The sequence below is a fragment of the Brachyhypopomus gauderio genome, chromosome 6 (assembly GCF_052324685.1).
Source record: "Brachyhypopomus gauderio isolate BG-103 chromosome 6, BGAUD_0.2, whole genome shotgun sequence".
NCBI classification, from domain to species: domain Eukaryota; kingdom Metazoa; phylum Chordata; class Actinopteri; order Gymnotiformes; family Hypopomidae; genus Brachyhypopomus; species Brachyhypopomus gauderio.
The window spans coordinates 21,369,683-21,397,120 of NC_135216.1; the positions used below are offsets into that span (position 1 = coordinate 21,369,683).

General features: G+C 41.7%; 1 protein-coding gene across 1 annotated transcript in view; it reads left to right on the top strand.

Annotated features, from left to right (window-relative positions):
- Nucleotides 1-27,438, top strand: part of LOC143517275 (glutamate receptor ionotropic, kainate 5) — a 105,742-nt gene that overhangs the window by 55,827 nt on the left and 22,477 nt on the right. Inside the window, 8 exon segments of the mRNA XM_077009598.1 lie at nucleotides 3,342-3,433; nucleotides 3,435-3,521; nucleotides 4,273-4,326; nucleotides 5,211-5,372; nucleotides 6,708-6,860; nucleotides 14,048-14,152; nucleotides 14,602-14,709; nucleotides 15,339-15,542. Of these exon segments, the coding sequence (XP_076865713.1) occupies nucleotides 3,342-3,433; nucleotides 3,435-3,521; nucleotides 4,273-4,326; nucleotides 5,211-5,372; nucleotides 6,708-6,860; nucleotides 14,048-14,152; nucleotides 14,602-14,709; nucleotides 15,339-15,542 (965 nt within the window).

Sequence of the window (27,438 nt, forward strand, 5' to 3'; positions counted from 1 at the left end):
AACATGTTAAATGACTGCATTTTCTGCAAAAACAACATGAATTGTACTAATTGTATTGCCCACTGATGTTGTGTTTACTGTGTTTAGAGTTTTGAAAATGTGACTACAGATTGGACAAAAGGATGTTAGCAGACGTAAAAAACTGTAAATGAAGCGGCCTTTTTGACACCCTCAATGTGTGATTTCAAATCACAGTCAAAAAATTCCTTGGTTGTCAGGTTCCTTGGTTATATAATTTTCCAGGATGGTGTTAGGAATGGTGTTGATTTTCCATTAGTGTTAGGAAGCTGCCAATTTACAGTGTTTGAGAGAAAGAATGTGAACCTACTGGGTTATCATTATCTTCTATGATAACACTGTGCCTCATGAAACATGATTCCATGTTGAGATATATTACCAAGTGGAAGTACAGAGAGAATAAAAACAGACCATGGATAGTTCCCTGAAAAACAGCATGTCATATGTCATACATTTCAGAGAAGTTGGCTCCTAGGTAGTGTTATGCAATTAGATAAATGCAAGATCGGTTCAAGGTAAAGTAGGTTTTGAAGTCATTCAGTTAAAAAGTATGTTGAAGGGATGTAGTATGTCAAATGCAGCACTTAAAACTGATTCAGTGGTGTTACCAGTGGCTTAGTCTGAGGTCACACACTACTCTTCTTGATTTTAACTGCATTTGGAAGCATGTCTGTTCAGGCAAGTCAAAATGAGGCTGTCAGAAAACATGTATTTAAAAATACAGGAATTGGATCCTGGAGGCTAGTGGAACCTTTTTTATTTATTTCTATATTATTGTGAAGCTTAATATACTTAATGTGTATGGAGTAATGTGTATTATGCAGTGACCTCAGAGTAAGCTGGTTCAGTGCATATAAAGTAACAAATATTGGTCATTTTCCTCAAAATATTTTGGAATGTCTATGTAATATTGTAGGTTGGAGTTAAAGTTGTTAATCTTCCTTTATGTAAAACATTAGCGAAGACAACAGTGTACAATACATTAAAGTAGCGTGTCTCAGTAAAATTAGGTACGCAGTTCCTGTCTGTGCATGAGCTGCCGTGAGTGCTCTTTTATTGCTTATGGGATGAGATTGGTCTTCGTTGCAATGGTCAGGACTAACCCAGGGGTCAGGTGCTTGCCACGATAATATTCTGAGCGTTATTGTCTACTGCTCCATAGACATTTCTCTATTGATCCCATTGCTTTCCACTCAATTAGTCAGGTTTGTGTGTGTGTGTCTGTGTGTGTGTATGCCACTTTCTGGAACTGTTTCAGTAGGTGCCTATGTATGCTTATGCTACTGCATGTAAAAAAGCTTGCGCATGCTTTTTTAATGTTGTGTGGGTGTCCATGTGCCTATGCTTTTGTGTACAAGAGCTTGCCTCTGCTTTTTGTGCGTGTGTGTGTGTGTGTGTATGTGTGTGTGAACCCTTGTGTGTGTGTGTGTGTGTGTGTGTGTGTGTGTGTGTGTGTGTGTGTGTGTGTGTGTGTGTGTATGCTGTTATCTGGAATCATTTGTGCATTGTGTGCTGATCTGTTACTGCATGTAAAACAGCTTGGGCATGCTTCTTTATTAATGTTGCATGTGTCCGTGTGCATATGCTTCTGTGTACAGGTGCTTCTGCATTGCATGTGTGCGTATGTGTGTGTGCATGCATGTTCTTGTGTATGTATACATGTCTGTGAGTGGCAGTAAAGATGCAGGAAATGGGGCATTCCTTCTCAGAGGTCTACAGTAGTAGTGCCATTCAAGGTGTTCCTTTGTTGACTGTAGTCCAAATTCAATAAAGTCACCATATGGATTTTTTGGTGGCTTAGCTCACAAATTTATGCACATACAGAATTACCTTTATCACTCCTCAAAGTCGCTTCATTCAATAGTCACTGACTTTAATTTACAGGAGTATGGTTGAGAACAAGTTATAACTTATAGCAATTCACCATTTATGAAGATTGTAAAGGTTCTGCATGAAAAACCTACCTTTAAAATCACAATAAAACATTTAGATGTTTAGCACCCTTTTTGCATATATTCTTCATGTTTTTTTAGAAGAGCATCACTGAAAATAATGACATGAATGAGATCATCCTTAGATTGAAGACCTAAGCATTCCTTTTAATATACTTTATCTCTAACATTTACAATCATTGAGTTTGAGACATGTCTCAGATTTAAAACATTTTGTCCACAGTTTAGAAACCTTTTTTTTTTACATTTGTGAAGTATGTAATTATAATTACTCTGCCAGTATACGAATATTAGCTAACATTAAAAAAAATACTTAAATAAAAAGAATTTAAACAATTATTTAATCTTAAAGGTGTTAAAAATGTAACACCTGTTGAGATGTTGATTATTTATGTTTTTATAGCTTAATTCTTTTATAGCTTATTATTTTTATTCTTATTTTGCATAAATGTTTTTTTTTAATAGATGGCATTATCTGTGCTCATATCCACTTCATCTCCAGCTGCTTCTTTCATTAATAATATGGCCAGAGGTTTTATACTTACATTTGCTGCATTTAGCAGACACTGGTCCAGATAATCTTAGGAAAGCTTAGGAATATATTGAGTCCTGTCAGAGGAACAGGTGAGTGCTTGTGTGTGACTGTACACAAGAGCAGGTTTGACTAAGGAATGTGGGCACTGGTCTGTTGATGGTTTTGAAGGCACTGGTCCATTGGTGGTCTTGCTGGCACTGGTCCATTGGTGGTTTTGCAGGCGAGCCTGAGGGCTTCAGTCTGATGCAAGCAAGAAGCAAGTGGAAGGAAGGAGGAAAGAATGGAAAGAGGAAAGGAAGGAAGGAGACAAGGTGGCAGCAGACTTGATGATGGAGGACTCTTGCTTGTTGAACACTATGAGCCACAAGGAATTCAGCTGGTTCAAGGAGTTCCCTGGAGAGTGCTGGCTAAATTCTCCCCTGGAAGAGAAACCCGTATGTCTGCGTCATGTTTGGGGCGTGTGCTAACGATAGCCAAACGTCAAGAATTTAGCGATCCAATCCGGGATCGGGGGGCTCTCCAAGGAGGCTGCAAAGATCATGTATCTCAAAGGGGTTGGAGTGCTCCAATTTCAGATATCGCAGTTTTAAACAGTCACATACTAAAGGGGTCTGAATACTTTATGAATCCACTGTACAACTTCAGACTAATATCAGTAATGGGATTCGAATGCCCAGAAGGTCCATCACTGAATATAAGGGTTTCACAGAAGGTCACAGGGACATATGCTGAACATAAAAAGTAGGAGAAATGTGCCTACATTATTGAACGAGGCCTAAAATGGCACCACAGTTAGAATTTATTATTGCAATGACCGTGACTTCCTCCGCCCACAGGCCTGCTTCGATTGGAGGAGCTGGTGCGGCGTTTCCTCATTTCCCGGGAAACACTGTCAGTGAGGATGCTTGATGACAGCTTGGACCCCACCCCCCTTACTAAAGGAAATCCGCGATGATAAAGTAGCAACAATTATCATCGATGCCAATGCTTCAGTATCTATACTTATACTCAAGAAGGTATATTACAAGCATGCTGGTGCATCAACTACATGGCATCTATCACTTTGCTGATATTAAGATGCTGAACACACACACACATATGCACATACAGACACACGCACATCCATTGCTGATGCATGCTTGAATTTATTTCTGCTGTTGCTTTTCAGAAATTCATGTATGAAATTCATCCAGCAAATTGAATTCTGCCTATTTAGTGATTCAATTAATCAGAATTTTAGCTTTCAACATTATTGATTTGGCTGAACAGTATCCTTGGGAATCAGCTTAGTCATTTGCCCTTATCATGTCATCTTTATCATGCAAATATCAAATGACAAAAAATGGCTGGAATGGCAATGCTGTGGTATTAGAAAAGAAACGACCCTTTCAGACCTGTCATAATGCATTTCAGATCGTGTTGACACAAAACCTTGGTGACACGAACCTTTTCCAGAAACTATTACACAAGACTCATGTACCCAAGTAAAGTGTGTGCGTTATTGCCATCAGCCAAGCAAAAAAACTCCTAGCACTAGGTCAAGAGCTAATAAATAAACAAAATGCCTGGGAAAGTGGGAAAACATCATCAGCTATAGGCCAGTTTTGTCATCCAGGTAATAACTCATGTTGTATAATGCCAGTGTGTTTTGAAAACACATGTATGCTGTAGGTACCACTGATGACGTCTGTTGGTGACTTTCTTTGTCTTTCTCTCTCTCTCTCTCTCTCTCTCTCTCTCTCTCTCTCTATCGCTATCTATCTGTAGGCTTCAGAGCTAGGTATGACATCAGCCTTCTACAAGTACATCCTCACCACAATGGTAAGACACCCCGCCCACTTTCCTCCTTCAACCAATGACACACCAACCATATTTTCCACTGTTCCTGTGGGAGCTGGAGTTGGGCTTTGTCCAGTCTACTCATCAGAAATGCACAATGCCTCTGTGCTGTTCATCATCATCACAGCCATAGTGGGATATGCCCTTGTTTGAGGTGACTTCCTGCTGCTTAAATTCATAGCAGAAATTTTGAGGTCATATATTGTTCAGTAGGGAGCTGAGTGGTTTTACAACAGCTGCAGCAAGGCGAATTGGGTGATGATTGTAAGGCCCTTGGAGGCAGCCCTTGGTTCTTGGAGGATTTCTGTGAGCAGTGGAAGTCGCACTTTGCTGATTTATGACCAGGCTTTTGTTATTTTTATGTGATGAGTGACATTTAAGCCTGGGCTCAGGCATCCAGCCCAAGATCAGTGCTTAGAGTTCACCTCTACCAAGCTCAGAAGGCTCTGAACACATACAAAGCTCCAGTATGACAGCGTTTCTTCCCACGCCGTCAAAATGGTTTGACGTTGTGTTGGCATAAAGAAAATTCCTAGGGGATACAATATTTTAGAAATGCAACATTAGACATAAGTTGGCATAAGAAGTGTTAATTAAACTAATAGTTAACAAAATTGCTTTGTAAACTCAACAAGTCCCAGTCGAACTGTCTGGTGAAGTCATATAAGAATTGAGGGGAATTCCTATTCAATTTTCTGGTGCTACCACTGACTCTGGTTTCATTTGCACTTGACATGTTGGCGGAAACTTTCGGATCCTTGTCTTCTAAAAAATGCAGTAAAGCTTGCAAGTAAATGTCCTTTCCTGTTCCTTCTTTTCCTCTCGGTACCTGTCTCTCTGTCTCTGGACCTCCTGGGGTCTGGAAGGACTTTCCTCTTCTGAAGCTGGATGATGTGGTGGATGACCAATCCAATATCGTGGGCTTCTCCATGTTGAACAATAGTCATCCCTTCTACCTGGAGTTCATCAGGAGTCTCAACTTGTCTTGGAGGGAAGGATGCGACCTGAGTCCTTACCCGGGTCCAGCTGTGAGCCTCATCCATGTATACACACACACACATACGCACATACACACACATATGCATACACATACACCCCCCCCCCCCCCCCCCACACACACACACACACACATCTACGCGCACACACACATACACACCCATACAATATACATACAAACACACACACACACACACACACAGTACACAAACACGCACGCATGCACGCACACACACAGACACGTATGCACACACACACACACACACACACATACATTACACATACACATACATGCATACACACACACACGCACACAGTTTTGTGCCCACATTGCCGCATAGTGGAATTTAAGGGATCTTATTTTGCACCAAATTCCATGTTAAGCATGAGATGACCACATTCTCAAGTTAAGCACCATGAATAACTTCTAAAGTGATCATGATGTTTTGCTAGCTTCATGATCAGTTTATAATTATCATATGATTTTAAGTAAAGAAACATCTGGAAGTAACAAAACCCACCCAAAATTATGCGTTGGAGATATTATACCAGGAACGTATTGATGCTTGAAAAACCACAGAAACTCAGCTGGGTTGATATATATGAATATATGATATGTCAGCTGGGTTGATATATATGAATTGTTCTATAAGGCAGTCTAGAAGAGTGACTGCTCCAGACCCTTATAGGCATGAAGAGTTATTTTCAGTCACTAAAGTCTTTTCTCTCACAATCTCTCTCTCTCACCCTCACCCCCTTCCTGGCTTCTCCACCTCAGTTTATGTCCTCTCCTCTCAATCAATTCTTATTTCTGTCTGGGCCTCAGTGTGTGCTTCCTTTTGGCCATGTGAGCCTGCAGAATTAGAATGAGCACAGTATACTCAACCACTGTGTCCTGCAGTTAAGCCTGGTAAATAGAAATGGCTGGCATATGGGTTAATTGCTGATACTGGAATATTTATTTTTAGAACTGTACTGGGAATATTTCCATGGTGACAGAGCTCCTCTGGCATCTGCTTCAGAACTGTATCAGTATAGTGAACTCTTGTTAAAGTTATTCTTTGTATTTTTAGGCAGAATCCAGTCTCATTTACCTCTCCGAGTCAAATTCCCATGCCTCAATAGCCACAGTGTTTTAACTGAGGAATAAATGAGTGACTTTGCTGCAAGCTTGATCACATCAAATCATCATGGAACGTCCATGGAAGACTAAATGACTTTCCACAGTGGCACCTGTTACAGTGTTTGCTCAGCTACAGCAGACTATTCTCAAGAGTTCTCTTTAGTTTCTCTTCACTCACCAGGCTCTCTGTCTCCCCCCCCCCCTTTTCTTCCACTTTTGTCCCTCTTCCCTTGTCTCCTGCCAGCTGTCATCAGCTCTGATGTTCGACGCGGTGCACGTGGTAGTCGGGGCGGTGCGCGAGCTTAACCGCAGCCAGGAGATCGGGGTGAAGCCGCTCAGCTGCACCTCCGCGCTCATCTGGCAACACGGCACCAGCCTCATGAACTACCTGCGCATGGTGCGTGTCGCCATGGCTACACCAGCGGCAGCCATTTTCTGGCTGCTGAGTTCTTGGGTGGGTGGGGGGTGGAGGGGTGACGGTTTCCCCTCCCTGGTGGTGTCTCTGGTAACTGGTACTACTGGTGTAGATAACATGTCTGCTTTTGTCTGTTTGTGTTGAACTTGTGTTGTCAGCATTCAGTTGCTGAAGGTTTTGTCTATTAATGTGTATTAGGTTTTAGCATATATGTGATTGTGCTGAAACAATTATTTATTATAATTCTTCATTAGAATTATTGCTGTGGTGATTTTTATTTATATTAACTTATATTAACTTATTGTATCCCCTTTTCCTCTTACCTGTAGAAGAGCTTTGATAGAAGTTGTATAATGCAGTAAAGATTCTGATGTAGTTCCATTCTCTCCTCTGGTTGCTAGTCAGCATCACGCTTGCTTCTTCTAGTCACTATTTTATCCAAGTCTGCCAGTCTCTGTCCCTACCCATCTGTTTTGCAGTTTGTTCCTTTCTGTCTTTGCACTCCATCACTCCATCTCTCCTCTGCCGTTCTACGTTTGTCACTGTCGCTTGTCGCATTGGTTCACCTGCGTTCACGAGCATTTTTCCTCATCTCGCCTTTTCTCTCCTCCTCTCTCACTCCTTCCTCCCTCACCCTAATGTGTCTGGAGCCCAGAGCTCCACTCCGTCACCCATTTGCCATGCCACAATGACCCATCAAAGAGTGCAGACTATACCTCTCTCCTTCTTCACCCTCTCGCATTATACACCTCTACCTCCATTTCTTTCTCTGACTAGTAAAGCACATGTTCACCAGCATCACTGTATTTCCCCTTATTTTTAGCACATGAAGAGTCTTTGCTTGTATGCAAGCCTGAATATAAATGGATGTAGGAGGATATTCAGTTTTCTACAGTTTTTGGTCCATAATTGTATCGAAGATTTAGACCAGATCTCATTGTGGAATTCAGAATACCTACATCCTAGTAATCCATGCCTGTGGAGTTTGTGTGAGTCCATATTTTAAAAGGGGGCGGAGGAATATAACTTTTAATCACAATATCAAAGTAGTAACTATTTGTTTTCTAAAATGAGTCTATAGCGTAGGTGGCAGTTCAAATTCTACAAGGTTATCTGGTTTGAGTGAAATTTCAAAGCAGAACTTTGTAGAATGAATATAACTTGCTCAGTGTGAATGCAGAAAAAGGGACTGACACACAGAACACAAGGTTAATTATGCAGTAGAGGAAAGTGACTGATTTGTAGTTAAGACATGCTCCGTCTTCCCCAAATGGCAAGGCTAATTCCAGTAAAGTGAAGCAAAATTCCCGAGGGGTACAAGAACACTTCTACGTCTTTTTGGTCTTACCAAAAGCAAACAGACTGTTTGTTATCTCTTTGTTTCATTTATTCCTCCATCCCAACGTTTTAGCACAAATAACACTCTGTAGTTTGAAAACTCTAAGCAAGGTTTTGTAATGAATGTTCTCCTTGGCATTCGTTAAAAAGTCTCCTAGCAAATCAGGCAGGCTGTCTTATTTGAATACAACAGTAATTAACAAGAAAAGAATATTATGTACCAAATAAAAAAATATTTAGACCAAACTAATCCAGCTTTACTGTGGTATCACATGATCACCTGTTACAGAGTTTTTTCAGCATAATGAGGCACTTTGCAAAAACTACCTGGATAGCAAAGTCTAAATACTCCAGCAGGACCATGACAGGTTGAGAATGAGGCAAAAGGCCATATAGGCATCTTTTCTGGGCAAAGTGTCACAGCTGCTAGAGAAACGAGTGCTGATGGTCCCTACTGGTTTCATCCACTCCAACTTGCAAATGCCTGGCATGTTTTGCCAAGGCGTTACATCATTTCGCCATCATCTCGTTTATGTGGAGGGGTTTCTGACTAGACTAAGTGAACATTAGAACATGACCTGACAGTGCACTGCTTCTCCCCTTAAGAGCTCCTCAGCTGCCAGTGTAAAGCACGGCCCAATTCATCTTATGAACAGACAAATGAGTACCTGAGCTCCTAAAACATCTGATCATGTCATTGTTTGTAGCTTCATCTTAGTCACATTGCTATTAAAGATTAGTGAACCAGTTACAGGATGACACCATGACAACCAGTTACAGGATGACATACAGGCTGGAACATTTTATCCATACGGTTCTCATAAGGAAAGCAGTGAAAGTGTGTGTGGTATTTTTCCTCCATGCTTTCTGTTTCCTGCTGTGGTTTAAATATTTGAATGTGTTTGTACCAAGACCTATGCAGGCTGGTCCACATGTTTTTATGGTATGTTAATGTGGCCTTTTCTAAGTGTTGGTGCAGAGGTTGGGCCTCCATCGTGTTCTTTTTCGATTTGCTGGTAAAGTGTTGAGCTGTGTTGACAGTGTTCCTGCACCTCTGAAGTTATTTGGGTTTCTGCTTTTTATGGACCTATAACATATACACTGATTAAGTTATTACTTCTCATACATATATACTGATTGTCATTACTCCCCATACATATACACTGATTATGTCATTTCTCCCCATACATATATACTGATTACTTCATTACTCCCCATACATATACACTGATTATGTCTTTACTCCCCCTACATATACATTGATTGTTATTACTCCCCATACACATATACCAATTACTTCATTATTTCATACACCTGCCACTTTATTAGGTACACCTGTCCAACTGCTCATTAACACAAATGTTGAATCAGCCAATCACTACCAGACCGTGGTGGTGAAGAGGGAGCTGAGCCAAAAGGTAAAGCTCTTGATTTAGTGGTCAATCTATGTTCCGACTCTTACCAATGGTCACAAGCTCTGGGTAGTGACCGAAAGAATGAGATCACAAATACAAGCGGCTGAAATTAGTTTGGGCTCTTTCTTAGAGATAAGGTACGGAGTGTGGTCATCCAGGAGAGGCTCAGAGTAAAGTCGCTGCTCCTCCATGTAGAGAGGAGCCAGTTGAGGTGGTTCAGGCATCTGGTCCAGATGCCACCTGGGCACGTCCCTGGGGAGGCACTCCGGGCACGTCCAACTGGGAGGAGACCCCGGGGAAGACCCAGAACATGTCCTGGGTCTTCTTTGGGATGTGGTGGAGATGTGCAGTCGACAAATCTGCAGCAACTTTGTGATGCTATCATGTCAATATGGACCAGACTCTCTGAGAAATGTTTCCAGTTCCTTGTTGAATCTATGCCATGAAGGATTAAGGCAGTTCTGAAAGCAAAAGGGGGTCCAACCCGGTACTAGCAAGGTGAACCTAATAAAGTGGCCGGTGAGTGCATGGATGTGTGTGTGTGTGTGTGTGTGTGTGTGTGTGTGTGTGTGTGTGTGTGTGTGTGTGTGTGTGTGTGTGTGTGTGCATATATATATTACACACACTCACGCCAAGTATTCGCTCACCTTCCTTGTTGAGCTTAAGTGACATCCCATAGAGTGAATGTGTCTAGGTGTACATATATGTTTAGGTGTATTAGTGGGTGCATATATGAGTGTGGGTTCATACAGGGGATGAAGGTGTATGGGTGTATATGTGTTTGAGGGTGTATGTATGGAATATGTATGGATGTATATGCGTTTGGGTAAATGTGGACGTCTAATGTTGTATGATTGGTATTGCTGAACAGGGTACTCTCTGCGGTGGGGGTGGTGGAGGTCTGGGCTTGGGGGTGGTGGAGACTTGGGGTGTCTCCTTGGTCTCCCCGGGTCGACCTCTTCCTGCCTCAAGTGGGGGGGAGGGGGCAGTGAAACGCAGTGCCTAATGAGCCAGTTAGTAAGCTTGCTGTCCTCTTACAGAGGATTATTTCTTCTGGACCTACGCACCCCCTCTCCACCCCTCCATACACACAAACACACACATCACTCCCCCACTCAAACAAACGCACACATCACTCCGCCACCCAAACACACACACACACACACACACACACACACACACACACACACACACACACACACACACACACACACACACACAGTACTCATACATTTAGGATCCTGGGGGACAGGCATGTCAGGTCGATGAGATGGGCCTACTGACATGGCCTCACTCGTCTCCTCACCACTGTCTGTCCCTCAGTTTTTATTGCACTTTAGACATTGAGGGCTTTTGAGGGGATGGTGTCTATGAACACCATAGACCAGTGGCCCGGGGCTTTGCCCACATTTGTCCGAACACCTTTCCCCTCAATTTTAACTGCACCATAGTATCACACACTACCCTACATTCATATACACCAACACCTGCACTCAACACTTCACTGGGGGTGGAGGGGTGGTAAAGTCATCCCTCACCCATTTCCTGCTCCCTACTGGGGCAGGGATGGGTCGCTAGTGCGGGGCTGGACTGGTGGCGTCCTGTGGCTGCTGCAGATCCTGGGTGGGCCATCCATTTGCCCCCGCCTCGGAGGGTGTGTGGATGTGGATGAGTGTGTGGCTTTGTCCTTGTCTCTTTTTGTATAGGTGGGTGAATGTGTACGTGTTGGGTGGTATATATATATATATATATATATATATATATATATATTAGTGGTGGGCCGTTAACGGCGTTCGTTAATTTGATACTCTTATCGGGCGATATAAAAATTATCGCCGTTAATCTATTCTTAAAGTTCGGTTGGGAACTGGGTCAAAATGGGTAAGCAAACTATGATGACTTTCAACTTGATAGTTTAGCTCGGCTGTATTCCTAACCAAATTGCACAGTAGGGAAGAGAACGAGTTTTCAAACCTGTGAATTACAAATCGTAGGTGTGTTTACATGGATGCATTGCAGTCACGAAGTCGCCAGGTTTGCTTTATGGAAAGTGTTACCGGAGCAGAGCTCGGAGCGGTCGTTTTCTGCATGGTCCTAGCGCTAGATTTGTCGCTATTTAAATATTTATTTTTAACCGTTAAAACTGCAGAGGACCAAAACCGGCTTTCGAAAAAGTGCCCCCCCCCCCCAAATTACGTCCGTGAGGTTAAATGTACTAAATGTTGGCTTACATTTCAAATATCATGTTTAGCTGAATAAACATGTTATCAACCCCTTTTAATGTACAGTATTTAGGCTTACAAATTCATGTTGAACAGAATAAACCGTTGAACACGAGTAGCCTACATTTTATTGAGCATGTTTTTTTTTCTTCAAGTATCAAAGTAGAACAGCTTTCTCAAGCAGTCATTGATGCATTTTGGAAACAGGAGATGAACCCCTGGTCTAATGCACCGCCTGTATTAAGAAACCCTATCTCAAAAACTGACTTTTAGTCATTACTTGGGTAGCACGCATATGATCCATTTTAATATAGATTAATCTAGATTAATTTCAAGATTTCAGTGAGATTAATCTAGATTAAAAAAATTAATCTATGCCCACCCCTAATATATATATATATATATATATGGGTGTGTATATATATTGGGGTAAGTGTGTATGTATATATGTGGGTGTATGTATGTGTATAAGAGTGTATATGGGTGTGGGTGAATGTGTGTGTAGCCTGCAATGGAGGCAGGCATCCTGGGGGGCGGCACTGTTTCCTCTGGTTCCCCTGGACCAATGCTCCATGGTTGGGGGGGGGTTGCCGTCCAGGGTCTCCCTCTCCCAGCCGCTGGGATGGGCATGCGGGGTTACTGGGAAGTGCTGCCCTGGTACTCCACTGCTCCTGGAGGGGCCGCAGGTGGGCAGGATTCCCTGGTCTTTCTCTGCCTGCCTCTGGCCTCTGGGGGAGTGTTGTCGCAACTTTCTACCCTCGCTATTAAGTGCATTTTGTGACAAATTTATACTCTGTTGCACATACATTTACATTTGGCATAATACAGTCAGACAAGTACCGTTCTCCTGGCAACCGCCAAACCGACACTCATCCATCAGATTACCAGATGGAGAAGCACGACTCGTCACTCCAGAGAACGCACATCCACTGGTCTAGAGTCCAGTGGCAGCGTGCATCCGACATTTTGCATTGCACTTGGTGATGTGTGGCTTGGGTGCAGCTGTTTGACCATGTAAACCCTTTCCAAGAAGCTCTCTGTGCACTGTTCTTGAGCTAATATGAAGGCCACATGAAGTTTGGATGTCAGTAGTGATTGACTGCAGAATGTTGATTACCTCTTAAGGGGTGTGACGAGATCTCTTGTCTCATGTCATGAGATCTCGCAAGATGTAACTCAGCAATATTTCCTGTCGTGATAAAAATCATAAAAACCATATGCAAACATTGTATGAAGATAATGCCGTACACCGCGGCTAATACGAGCACAATGCAGAGACATTTACAGCACCACCACAGCTCAGTACTCAAATCAACAACTGCACCTGTGAAGAAAACACCAACAAGCCAGACAACGCTGACAAACACATTCGGACCTCAACTTCCACAGTCAAGCGCCAGAGCCACAGCAATATCAAAGACATAGGTGTTTTCATCGCAGCAGATATGAGGCCATTTTCTGTGGTGGAAAATCAAGGATTCAGTGACTCCTTCACACCTAAGTACACCATCCAGTCACGCACGTATTTTACCCATACAGTGATCCCAAAGTAGTGGCAAGAACACTGCTCCCGATATCCTTTGCTGTCTCAACTTGCCAAAGCGTGCCTTTCTATCCCTGCTACCTCTGTTCCAAGTGAGCGCATCTTTTCAACAGCAGGAGACAGTCAGTGCGTAAAGATCCCAACTGCTGCCAAAGAATGTGGACATGCTAATATTCTTAAAAAAGAACATGGCTGTGTAGTTGCAGCAAATTGTCAGTGACATACTTGGTCAGGCTCTGTTTGCACTATTTGCTCTCTGCATTGACAGGCATTGACAGAGAAGAACTTTTTGTTTTGCACATAATATTGTTTGCACTTGAAAAAAGGAGAAATATTTAATTTATTTTATTTTAACTTTTATAAAATGTAATTTTAATTTCAATTTGTAGAAGAAGTTGTTTATTAAAAGTTCATGCTTACATCATGTATGTTAAGAGTTATAATAAATAATTTCAAAATGTGCAACTCAGTTAAATAAAAGTCTGTTGTCATATAATTTGTCATTTTAGTTTTCTTAAAATCTCATCTCGTCTAGTCTCATCTCGTTCTCATGAACCCAATATCGTGTCTCGTCTCGTGAGCTGAGTGTATCGTCACACTCCTAATATATATATAAATGTCTCACTTTTTTGTTTATAACCATTTTTTAAGGTGGAGTATGATGGCTTGACAGGGCGTGTGGAGTTTAACAGTAAAGGCCAGAGGACGAACTACACCCTCCACATTCTGGAGAAGTTCCGCGGAGGGCACAAAGAGGTCACACCGACATGCACATCATCTCATAGGAGGTCACTGTGAGGTGGCATTATGGGTAGTGCTAAATGTGACAGTTGGAATAATTACTTTTGTCATCCAAACGTTTATGGCACTCACTCTCTCAATGTCCTCCTTTCTTCACACACTTGGTTTAACACATTTTAAATGAGGCATGAATTATTCATGAGGTGTGTTTCATTTGGTCTGGATTATAAAATTAACTGCATTTGCTTGCATGCATATGTTTCGCAGTAGCAAATCAGAAAAGCTAGCTTCTGGCTCCATGTTGTAAGACCATATGAGCAATACAAAACTCTCCCTCTTTCCTTTTTTCATGCCCTTCCTCCACACCCACTCCAACTCTGTGTTTCTCCACATCCCTCCTCCACCCCCATCACCTGTTTCTCCATATCCCTGCTCCACACCTCCCTCCACCTCTGTGGCTGCAGATTGGTATCTGGTACTCCAACAACACACTGTCAATGAACTCCACTTCTTTAGACATCAACACGTCACAGACTCTGGCCAACAAGACACTTACTGTGACCACCATATTGGTAAGAGAACTGCAGATATGCCACCACATTGACAAAATCTTGAAACGGTGGGTTATAATGGTACAGATGTGACATTTTGAGTTCCATGCTGATTCATCACAATAATTGTAAAGGCTTTACTGTTTAACTTTTTTTTTACTATTATTATAGGTTTAACTCAAAGTTGACAGTCCATTACTGTTAATAGGTTTTCCAGAATTAAGACATTCTGTATTAAGGCCAGAGGAGTCTCAGGGCTACATGTGCTCAAAGCCAAAAGCCTTATAATCTCCTAATCATTTGTAATGCCTGAGTCTTATGTAATGGAGAAGATGAATTCCCTACTGAACTTAATGGTTTTAATGGATCTGCATAGGATCTCTTTAGCGAACCTACAGAGGAGCAATAAAGTGGCTATTCTCTAGTTGCCCCCCATTACCCTCTAAGTCCATCTAGACGTTCTGTGCAGTGAAATTTCAGTCTGAAAGCTGCTTGTGCTAAAATGAAGCAATCAACGTTCAGCAGCAACTTTAATGTATTTTTATTGCCTACCAGTGACCCAAATAGTTGTTGGATTTGAGTTTATGGTACATACACATATGTACAGCACTACATTACAGAGCTGACACAAGTGTTCTGTCTCTTCGCAGGAGAACCCGTATGTGATGAGAAAAGAAAACTACCATGACTTTGAGGGAAATGAGCAGTATGAGGGATTTTGTGTGGACATGTTGCGGGAGCTGGCAGAAATGTTAAAGTTTTCATTTAAGATTAAGCTGGTCGATGACGGACTGTATGGAGCGCCAGAGCCAAATGGATCCTGGACAGGCATGGTGGGGGAGCTCATTAACAGGGTAAGAGATGTATACACACACACACACACACACACACATAAAATGACATTTTAACATGAAATTATTTATAATAATAATTATTATTAGAAATAATAGACCAGTTGATAGAACTGTTGTCGTTCTATCAACTCAAACCAGTCTGGCCATTCTCCTCTGACCTCTGGCATCAACAAGGCATTTGTGCCCACAAAACTGCCACTCACTGGATATTTTCTCTTTTTTGGACCATTCTCTGTAAACCCTAGAGATGGTTGTGTGTGAAAATCGCAGTAGATTTTCCCTACAGTAGTAGTAGCAGTTTCTCAAATACTCAGAAGAGTCCATCTGGCACCAACAATCAACAACCATGCCACGTTCAGGTGTACCTAATAAAGTGGCCGGTGAGTGTGCGTGTGTGTATAATATAATATATATATTAGTGGTGGGACTTTAACGCGTTAATTTCGATTAATTAATTACAGGGAAATTAACAAACTAAAAAAATTAGTGGAAATATGAAATAAATAAAACTCGTGCACCATGGAATGAATATATATATATATATATATATATATATATATATATATATATATATATATATATATATATATATATACAGTGGGGAAAATAAGTATTTAGTCAGTCACCAATTGTGCAAGTTCTCCCACTTAAAAAGTAAAAAGATGAGAGAGGCCGGTAATTGACATCATAGGTAGACCTCAACTATGAGAGACAAAATGTGAAAAAAAAAATCATTTTGTGAAGAGAAAATCATTTTGTCTGACTTTAAGAATTTATTTGCAAATAATGGTGGAAAATAAGTATTTGGTCAATAACAAAAGTTCATCTCAATACTTTGTTGTACATCCTCTGTTGGCAATGACAGAGGTCAAAAGTTTTCTGTAAGTCTTCACAAGGTTGGACCAGTGATGGCTTAGTTACATTGAAAAAGTAATCCGATTACTGATTACTCCTTTTAAAAGTAACTTAGTTATGTTACTGATTACTTGATTTTAAAAGTAACTACGTTAGATTACAAGTTACTTTAGTAGTTACATTCAGCAGCAAAATTAATTTTTCCAATACTCACCTTATTGGAAGTGCATTTTTAACAGTAACAATGTATTGAAACAGGTTCGGTAACCGAGGCAGAAACTGCTTAATCCCTGGCACGCTCAGGCCCCGCCCCCCCAGTGTCACTTAAAGGGCTAAGACTCCTTGAGTGGCCATGTGTCCGTTAGGGAATGCGCTGTGAGGAGTAGTAGTCGCTACAGTATCTCCTGACATTACGTTTGTGTAGCTGCGTGGTATTATTTGTAAATTTATTTGTAAATGTAATACAAGCAAACTGTTCAGTCGGACAGCTATTTGTTGTGAAACGAAATACCATTACAATTAAGCATTTTTAAAGTAGGCAACGTTAGTCAAAATTCCAGCACATTTCAAACGTGGAACACAAAGCAACATTAAAATTCATCAGGTAAATGTTCCTTCCTCTGTTTTTGAGGGGTGTTTCTTTATACTACCACATATCGTTACAGTAGGACACTGCAAAAAAATTACGTGCTCACATTCTCACAGGGTCGCGTGCAGCGTGCGGAGTTGAGCGCTACGGTCAGACGCAAAAGTAGAACTGAGCCAAGAAGAAAGCAAATATATATATATTTTTTACTAGGGAAAATAAAAATAGTAACGCACAGTTACTTGGATAAGTAACTTTAATCTGATTACTGGACTGGAAATAGTAGCGCGTTATATTACTCGTTACCGAAAAAAGTGGTAAGATTGGAGTACGTTACTGACATCATTGGTTGGCACACACTATTGCTGGTATGTTGGCCCATTCCTCCATGCAGATCTCCTCTAGAGCAGTGATGTTTTGGGGCTGTCGGCGGGCAACACGAACTTTTAACTCCCTCCAAAGGTTTTCGATGGGGTTGAGATCGAGAGACTGGCTAGGCCACTCCAGGACTTTGAAATGTTTCTTACGAAGCCACTCCTTTGTTGCCCTGGCAGTGTGCTTGGGATCATTGTCATGCTGAAAGACCCAGCCACGTTTTATCTTCATTGCCCTTGCTGATGGAAGGAGGTTTGCACCCAAAATCTCACAATACATAGCCCCATTCATTCTTTCATGTACACGGACCAGTCATCCTGGTCCCTTTGCAGAGAAACAGCCCCAAAGCATGATGTTACCACCCCCATGCTTAACAGTTGGTATGGTGTTCTTTGGATGCAACTCAGCATTCACTGTCCTCCAAACACGACGAGTTGTGTTTTTACCAAATTGTTCTACTTTGGTTTTATCTGACCATATGACATTCTCCCAATACTCTTCTGCAACATCCAAATGCTCTCTAGCAAACTTCAGACGTGCCTGGATATGGACTGGCTTAAGCAGGGGGACACGTCTGGTACTGCAAGATCTGAGTCCCTGGCATCGTAGTGTGTTGCTGAAGGTAGCCTTTGTAACGTTGGTCCCAGCTTTCTGCAGGTCATTCACTAATCAATCAAATCAAAGTTTATTTGTATAGTGCTTTTCACAACACATGTTGTCACAAAGCGCTTTACAGGATTTAAAAGGTTAACAATACTATGGGTCCAGAACCCTAATGAGCAAGCCAAAGGCGACAGTGGCGAGGAAAAACTCCCTATGATGGTGGGGATTAGGAAGAAACCTCGGGAGAACCAAGACTCAAAAGGGAACCCATCCTCCATTGGGCGGCCCGTTAACACACAAATTACACAAAATACAGACAAATACACAAGTCACACACAAATCACACAATCAGACTAAGTAAAGGTAAAAATGAAAGTTCTGGGTTTTGATATTGTCACTGTAAATGTCTGTTGATGAACGCCAGGCTTTCATTCCATGTCGGAGCAGCGATGCTGGTATTGTAGGCTCCGACTGCAATGTTACTCTCCAGGTGAACCTCGGAGAAAAGATACGAGATGTAGTAACTATGTAACAGATTAATCAAAGGCCAAACTAAACAGATGAGTCTTTAATCGAGTTTTAAACATTGAGACTGTGTCTGAGTCCCAAATAGAGGCAGGAAGATTATTCCACAATTGTGGAGCTTTAAAAGAAAAGGCTCTTCCACCTGCTGTGATCTTTTTGATCCTAGGAACAGTTAATAACCCTGCGTCCTGCGAGCGAAGTGAACGCGCTGGGTTATATTGTTCAATAAATTCACTAAGATAGTCTGGAGCTAAGCCATGCAGCGTTTTAATAAAAGTATTTTATAGTCAATACGGAATCTAATTGGCAGCCAGTGTAATGACGATAGTACGGGACTAATGTGATCAAAGTTTTTAGTTTTTGTTAAAACTCGTGCTGCTGCGTTCTGAACCAGCTGGAGTTTGTTTATCGATTTACCAGAGCATCCAGCTAGGAGACTGTTGCAATAATCTAAACGAGAGGATATGAATGCATGGATTAGTTTTTCTGCATCACTAATATTTAATATGTTTCTAATTTTGGCAATGTTGTGCAAGTGAAAGAACGCTACCCTAGTTATATTATTAATATGTGTATCGAACAAGAGATCTGGGTCTATTGTGACGCCCAAGTTCTTTACCTCTGCGCTGGGGGTTATAGTAAAAGAATGTAGATTCAATGCTACATTATGTATCTTGTCTCTCGCAGCCCTAGAACTATTATTAATTCTGTTTTATCGGGATTTAGTGCTAGAAAGTTACACGCCATCCAATGTTTTATCTCTTCTACACATTTCTCAATCTTACTGTTTGCGCCTAAATCATCGGGTTTTGCCGATAAATATAGCTGAGTGTCGTCTGCGTAGGAATGGAAACTGATGTCATGCTTATGCATAATCTCGCCTAAGGGTAACATGTACAGTGTGAATAGAAGTGGTCCTAGGACTGTCCCTTGTGGGACACCATATTTAACCTGCACAGATTTAGAGGTTTTATTATTAACACTTACACATTGGAAGCAGTCAGTTAAATATGATCTAAACCAGGAGAGTGCGACTCCTTTAATACCTACCGTGTTTTCTAGTCTATCCAGCAAAATGTTGTGATCTACAGTATCAAAAGCTGCACTAAGATCTAACAGTATAAGGAACGAGACAAGCCCATTATCGGCCGATATTAGTACATCATTCACTACCCTGAGTAAAGCTGTTTCAGTGCTGTGGTTTGGTCTAAATCCTGATTGGAACTTTTCATGGATACTATTTGATTGGAGATAGTGGTTTAACTGATTGGAAACTGCTTTTTCTAAAATTTTAGAGATAAATGGGAGATTAGAAATGGGTCTATAGTTAGCTAGAATCTGCGGATTGAGATTCTGTTTTTTAGTCAAGGGTCTAATTACGGCACATTTTAATTGTTTGGGCATGTAACCTAGGTTAAGGGAGGAGTTAATCATATTAAGTAAGGGCCCTGCAATGGCTGGGAGTAGGTCTTTAAATAGACGGGTTGGAACTGGGTCAAATATACATGATGTAGGCTTAGACGAATTAATCAGTGTTGTGAGCTCTTTTTGCGATATAGGATCGAAGATATTTAGCTCAGTAATATTTTTGGATGCATAGTTACTAATAACTAAACTACTGGGGTTGGATTGGAGGTTAGGCTGCGATGTATTATGACTCTGTATTCGGATATTATCTATTTTATTATTGAAAAAGTTTAAAAATTCATCGCTAGTGTGTGTAAGTGCTGTGTTAGAACTAGTGTCGTTGATATTTCTTGTTAGTTTAGATACCGTCGCGAAGAGAAATCTAGGGTTATTCTTGTTGTTTTCTATTAGTGTCGAATAGTATGCGGCTTTAGCTTTTATTAGGGCATGTTTATATTTGACTATGGCGTCTTTCCATGTGATTCTAAACACTTCTAGTGAGGTGGATTTCCATTTTCGCTCCGCTGCTCGAGCTGCCTGTTTTAGAAGACGAGTGTGTTCGTCATACCATGGTGCAAGCTTTTTCTCCCTAATTAATTTTGTTTTAATTGGAGCTACACTGTCTAAGGTATTGCTGAGTGTGGAATAAAACTGTTGTGTTGTCTGTTCCAATTCATTGGGCTGCAGTGGCATAGTGTTCGGTAGCTCCGGCAGTAAGTTTATAAATGTTGCTGCAGTGTCGGATGTGATAGTGATGTCAGATGTGATAGTGATATTCACTAGATCCCCCCTTGTGGTTCTGGGATTTTTCCTCACCGTTCTTGTGATCATTTTGACCCCACGGGCTGAGATCTTGCGTGGAGCCCCAGATCGAGGGAGATTAGTAGTGGTCTTGTAGGTCTTCCATTTTCTGGTTATTGCTCCCACAGTAGATTTCTTCACACCAAGCTGCTTGCCTATTGCAGATTCAGTCTTCCCAGCCTGGTGCAGGTCTACAATTCGGTTTCTGGTGTCCTCCGACAGCTCTTTCGCCTTCACCATAGTGGAGTTTGGAGTGTGACTGTTTGAGGTTGTGGGCAGGTGTCTTTTATACTGTTAACGACTTCAAACAGGTGCCATTAATACAGGTAATGAGTGGGGGAAAGAGGAGCCTCTTAAAAAAGAAGTTACAGGTCTGTGACAGCCAGAAATCTTGCTTGTTTGTAGGTGACCAAATACTTATTTTCCACCATTATTTGCAAATAAATTCTTTACAAGTCAGACAAAATGATTTTCTCAATTTTTTTTCACATTTTGTCTCTCATAGTTGAGGTCTACCTATGATGTCAATTACAGGCCTCTCTCATCTTTTTAAGTGGGAGAACTTGCACAATTGGTGACTGACTAAATACTTATTTTCCCCACTGTATATATATATATATATATATATATATACTGCTCAAAAAATAAAGGGAACACTCAAATAACACATCCTAGATCTGAATGAATGAAATATTCTCATTGAATACTTTGTTCTGTACAAAGTTGAATGTGCTGACAACAAAATCACACATAAATCATCAATGGAAATCAAATTTATTAACCAATGGAGTCCTGGATTTGGAGCCACACACAAAATTAAAGTGGAAAAACACACTACAGGCTGATCCAACTTTGATGTAATGTCCTTAAAACAAGTCAAAATGAGGCTCAGTATCGTGTGTGGCCTCCATGTGCCTCTATGAACTTCCTACAACGCCTGGGCATGCTCCTGATGAGGTGACGGATGGTCTCCTGAGGGATCTCCTCCCAGACCTGGACTAAAGCATCCGCCAACTCCTGGACAGTCTGTGGTGCAACGTGACGTTGGTGGATGGAGCGAGACATGATGTCCCAAATGTGCTCAATCGGATTCAGGTCTGGGGAACGGGCGGGCCAGTCCATAGCTTCAATGCCTTCATCTTGCAGGAACTGCTGACACACTCCAGCCACATGAGGTCTAACATTGTCCTGCATTAGGAGGAACCCAGGGCCAACCACACCAGCATATGGTCTCACAAGGGGTCTGAGGATCTCATCTCGGTACCTAATGGCAGTCAGGCTACGTCTGGTGAGCACATGGAGGGCTGTGCGGCCCTCCAAAGAAATGCCACCCCACACCATTACTGACCCACTGCCAAACCGGTCATGCTGAAGGATGTTGCAGGCAGCAGATCGCTCTCCACGGCATCTCCAGACAGTGGCAAATTTGCCAATCCTGGTGTTCTCTGGCAAATGCCAAGCATCCTGCATGGTGTTGGGCTGTGAGTACAACCCCCATCTGTGGACGTCGGGCCCTAATACCATCCTCATGGAGTCGGTTTCTAGCCGTTTGTGCAGACACATGCACATTTGTGGCCTGCTGGAGGTCATTTTGCAGGGCTGTGGCAGTGCTCCTCCTGTTCCTTCTTGCACAAAGGCGGAGGTAGCGGTCCTGCTGCTGGGTTGTTGCCCTCCTACGGCCTCCCCCACGTCTCCTGGTGTACTGCCCGGTCTCCTGGTAGCGCCTCCAGCCTCTGGACACTACGCTGACAGACACAGCAAACCTTCTTGCCACAGCACGCATTGATGTGCCATCCTGGATGAGCTACACTACCTGAGCCACTTGTGTGGGTTGTAGAGGCCGTCTCATGCTACCATGAGTGTGAAAGGACCACCAACATTCAAAAGTGACCAAAACATCAGCCAGAAAGCATAGGTACTGAGAAGTGGTCTGTGGTCCCCACCTGCAGAACCACTCCTTTATAGGGGGGTCTTGCTAATTGCCTCTCATTTCTACCTGTTGTCTATTCCATTTGCACAACAGCAGGTGAAGTTGATTCACAATCAGTGTTGCTTCCTAACTGAACAGGTTGGTTTCACAGAAGTGTGGTTGACTTGGAGTTATATTGTGTTGTTTAAGTGTTCCCTTTATTTTTTTGAGCTGTGTGTGTGTGTGTATATATATATATATATATATATATATATATATATATATATATATATATATAATATATTTACACACTAACTTCTGGACAGAGATCTCTCCCAGCCCCTAGTGCTCGGATTATCATGGGAACCGCTTTGGTCTACACCTTCCACATTTCCCAGCTCTTCTCTCAGCCCTTAGTATTTCTCCAGCTCTTTGTGTTCCTTGTTCCTGAAGCTGCTATCACATGGGAATGCCACATCGATCACTACGGCCCTCTTCTGCTGTTTGTCAATCAGTATGATGTCCGGTTGGTTAGCCATTACCATTTTGTTGTTGTGTCTCCAAAGTCCCACGTGATCATTCAGCTTGATCATTCTCCTCCTCCTTTGGGGGTGTATTCCACTTTGACCTTGGGACTTCCAGCCCATACTCAGCACAGTTGTTTCTATATGTTATGCCAGCCACTTCATTATGGCATTCCACGTATATGCTCTGCCTGCTAACATCTTGCATCCCGTTCTGTGCAAGATTGTCTCAGGGGCTTTTTTTCCCAGCCTGAATTTGGGGTCCTGCCTGGTGTGGTAGATCCCAGCCACTCTAGATCTTGCATTCAGTGCTTGTTCCTATACTGCTTCGTGATGTCTTTCAATCCAGCCTTTTTTAGCCAGTGGTAGGATTTTTCCATATCAGCCACTTTCACTGTTTCACTGGTACACACTGTGTAGGGGTTTTAGCTCCCTTGATGGTTCCTGCTCCTCGTTCCTATCCTCCTCGGGTTTCTGCTGTCTGAGGTTCTCACTAAGCACTTCGTCACTTGGACCCATCTTCCTGGCGTACTTCTGGATCTTGGTTGTTTCATCCTGGATGGTGGCTCTGATGCTCACTAATCCTAGCCCACTAAATTGTCTAATTCTCTAAATCATTTTATTATTATACTAAACTACTGTATATGTGCATATATGTAAATTGAATTCTGCAATAAACAAATGTTGTTTAGTAAAGCTAATGTGACATTTAATGTACAATTTAAAGTAGCTACAAATATTCAAAAGAATAGCGCACTTTTCAAAATTGTTTAAAATTCATTTTGAATCACCCATTCATGATTACGACTTCAAAAATATCCTTGAGATAGCTCAGCTGAATATTTTATCTCCATGCCTCTCGTCCCTAATTCACAAGTGCATTCCGCTCTCTCTGCCTATCAGAAGCTGCCCCAGCACTGCCACACTGATGCTCCCATTACAGCTGAGATTACAGTGATTTTTTTCAGCAGTCCCACTATTACTGCTAATTCTAAACATAATGATATTGGTAATTATGATGGTAATGACCTTGTATTGCCCACGGTATGAGTAGGTCTCAACCGACTGCTGCCACACACACACACACACACACACACACACACACACACACACTAATCATGTGTCTCTGTTGCCAATTATATCATGGTGTGTTTCAATTACAACCACTAGGGAAAGTGTGAGGTTGGCACACATTTATGTGCTCTGCATGTAAACTTGTGGGGCACGCACAAACACACTCACACACACACACACACACACACACACACACACACACACTCATACATACACATATATATATATATATATATATATATATATATATATATATATATATATATATATATATATATATATATATATATGCCATGATCCCTTCTCTCATGATAGTGGTGCATGATGAAACTATTCTGAAGTCTTTAATGAGGCTACCCTTGTTAATCAATTAAGCAGTAATTAAGTGGCCTGAAAGGTGTCTGGGGTGTACTCATTTTAGGAGGAACCTCTAATAATCACTCCATCCTCCCTGTAGTGTGTCATCATTTCCAGCCCCAGCTCTCTCCTTCCTCAAGGACATTTCCTCACCCTCTCCCACTCCTTCATTCCTCGCCAGCCCTCAGACCACATCCCTCTCTCCACCTCTCCACTACTTTGTCTTAGTAGCACGTCTCCCCCACCCCTATTTGAATGGTCGTCTTTCGCTTCCTCTGTCTCATCAGTCCCTGACCACCTCTATCTCATCTCTTTTTGCTCTAACATCCACAACGTTCCGCCGTTTCCACTGCACAACTCGTGCCCACTGAAAACTACTCCTCTATGCCTCATGTAGTCCTACAGGACACATTCCGTCTTATATTCATCATTTGTTCCACTCTCCTAGGGCTGTCTTCCTTCATTCTACTGGAAAACGACCCCCCCCTTCACTCCACAACAAATATCCCTTTCTTCTGTTGCCCTCAAGACTCTCATACCACATTCCATCTCATACCTCTGTCATTCCTTTTATCATTATTTGAAGATGTTTTTTTCCTGTCTCTGAGCCATGTCTGCTCCTGAGCCCTAAATCCATAGACAACTTCCTTTTGCCCTTCTAATATCCTTCCATACATGCATGTGACCACTTCTATATGCCTTTCTAAAGTATCACTCCACCCATTTCCTTCTGCTTTACTCTTTTCCTGCCCTGTGCCCCAAATGACAAGCCCCCAAATACTTAAGTGGCAGGAGGTAGGATGTATGTACTTTAAGGGCGTACTCACACTAGGGTCTGTGATCTGGGCCTGGGCCCACTTGGTGCCTCGTGTGATTGGTTCATTTTGCCGGAACTCAAACATGACGTCAGTGATGCGATGCTCACGTTAAACAGTCATGGGGCAAATGACAAATGATTGATAAATCTGTGCTTGCACCGTGTTTCTGCACTCCCAAAACGACTCCAAAAATACAATAAAAAGAGAATTGGGAACTCCATAGTTTTGTGTGAGCGCGCCACTTTATTTTTTTCCAAATAAAGTGGCGTTGTAATGACGTAAGCGTGCTCGGGCCGGCTTGATAAAGGCAGTGTGTGTGCAGGCCAGAGGGGGAGTGGGGAGGGGGGATAACCGGGCCCCAGCACGGAACGAGCAAAACGTGCCTAGTGTGAGTACGCCCTAAGTGGCATAATCATGCTAGGTGGATTAACAAGTCCTGAGAATGCAGCATGACCTGAAATAGTATATGGGGCAGTCATGGCCTGGTGGTAGGGAACTAGTCTTGTGACCGGAGGGTCGTGGGTTTGATTCCCAGACCATGACTGAAGTGCCCTTGAGCAAGGTACCTAACCCCAACTGCTCCCCGGGCGCCGGGCTAGGGCTGCCCACCGCTCTGGGCACGTGTGATCTACAGCCCCCTAGTAATCACTAGTGTGTGTGTGTGTTCTAACTGCACAGATGGGTTAAAAGCAGAGGACAAATTTCGTTGTGGTGGAAAATTCACAATTGACAAAATATGGCACACACATATGCTCTATACTAGGGCTGCGCGATATGGGAAAAAATCTTATCACAATATTTTTTTCATATCAGTTGATATCGATATATATCATGATATAAATCAAATCACTATATCCTTTTTATTTAAACCGAAAAGTCAACACATCTAGATTGTTATTCACAAGAGTTGTTATACAGCGTAAAATTTTTGATATCGTCTTCAGACATAGATTATAGCTACCAGGGTTCATAAACAGCATTATAAATTTGTTCATTATAAAATTGTTCTGCAGTGTGCTAACAGTTCAATAAGAAGTTTAATAAGAAGAGGTAGAACGAAATGTTGTAACTGAGGGGCACGGATAAGTGAATGAACAAAATGTCAGAGTGCTCTGATTGAGCGTCACGGACAGTGGATCACAAATCCCCTTACATACAGTCTCTCATTACAGTGAACAGCGCTGTTCCGAATTCCGACTACTCAGCAGAATCCGATACAGATGATATTCTAGATTTCCGTTGTTTCTATACATAAATAAGGTGTAAGCTTTAATTATCCATTATTATCAATTTGTTTGGATATAGCATTATCTATATCCAAACAAAGACACACTGATTTGTGGGTGTTTTAATGTTTTTAATAAAATGTAATGTACCAAAGATTGGTTGTTACTATAGTATTCTTGGGGATCGAATGTCTTTCATGCTAAGAATTATGAAAATATTTTACATCTTTAAATATTTTTGTAATTCTCTGTAATTAACATACTTGCTACACCTCTGACCACGGGACCACAGTATTATCGCAGTATTAATTTGTTCCTTGTCATTACTGTCAACCTTACATCTTATACATCTTACAGATAACCTAACTTTATTTCCTTTTGAGTACAGTTTTTGCCAAATATTCCCTAATTATGTCTACTTGTCTAGTTAGGACAAAACTAGAATGCTCACAATCTGAATTCAGCAGAACTGGATTCAATTAGTAAAGCTCTTTAAATATAGCTAGATAGATAACTAGCTGTTTAGACGAAAACTAAGGCTTAAATACACAAGTAAAGATCTTTAAGTGTAGCTCTCTATGTATTTAGACGAAAACTAAGGCATACACATTTTCAGGCATAATTACCTACGTAGCTATATACATTTAAAGAGCTTTATTAATTCAGTCCCGTTCTACGTAATGAGAAACTGTATAACACAACTGTTGTTTATGGCTAAAACCTACAGAGTCCCTGCCTAGAAGATTTAGTCCAGAAACACTTCCATTGTGTCATGATTGGATTTGTAGCATTTCTGAATGTGCAGAGCATTTCCGAAATGTAGCACACACGTTGTC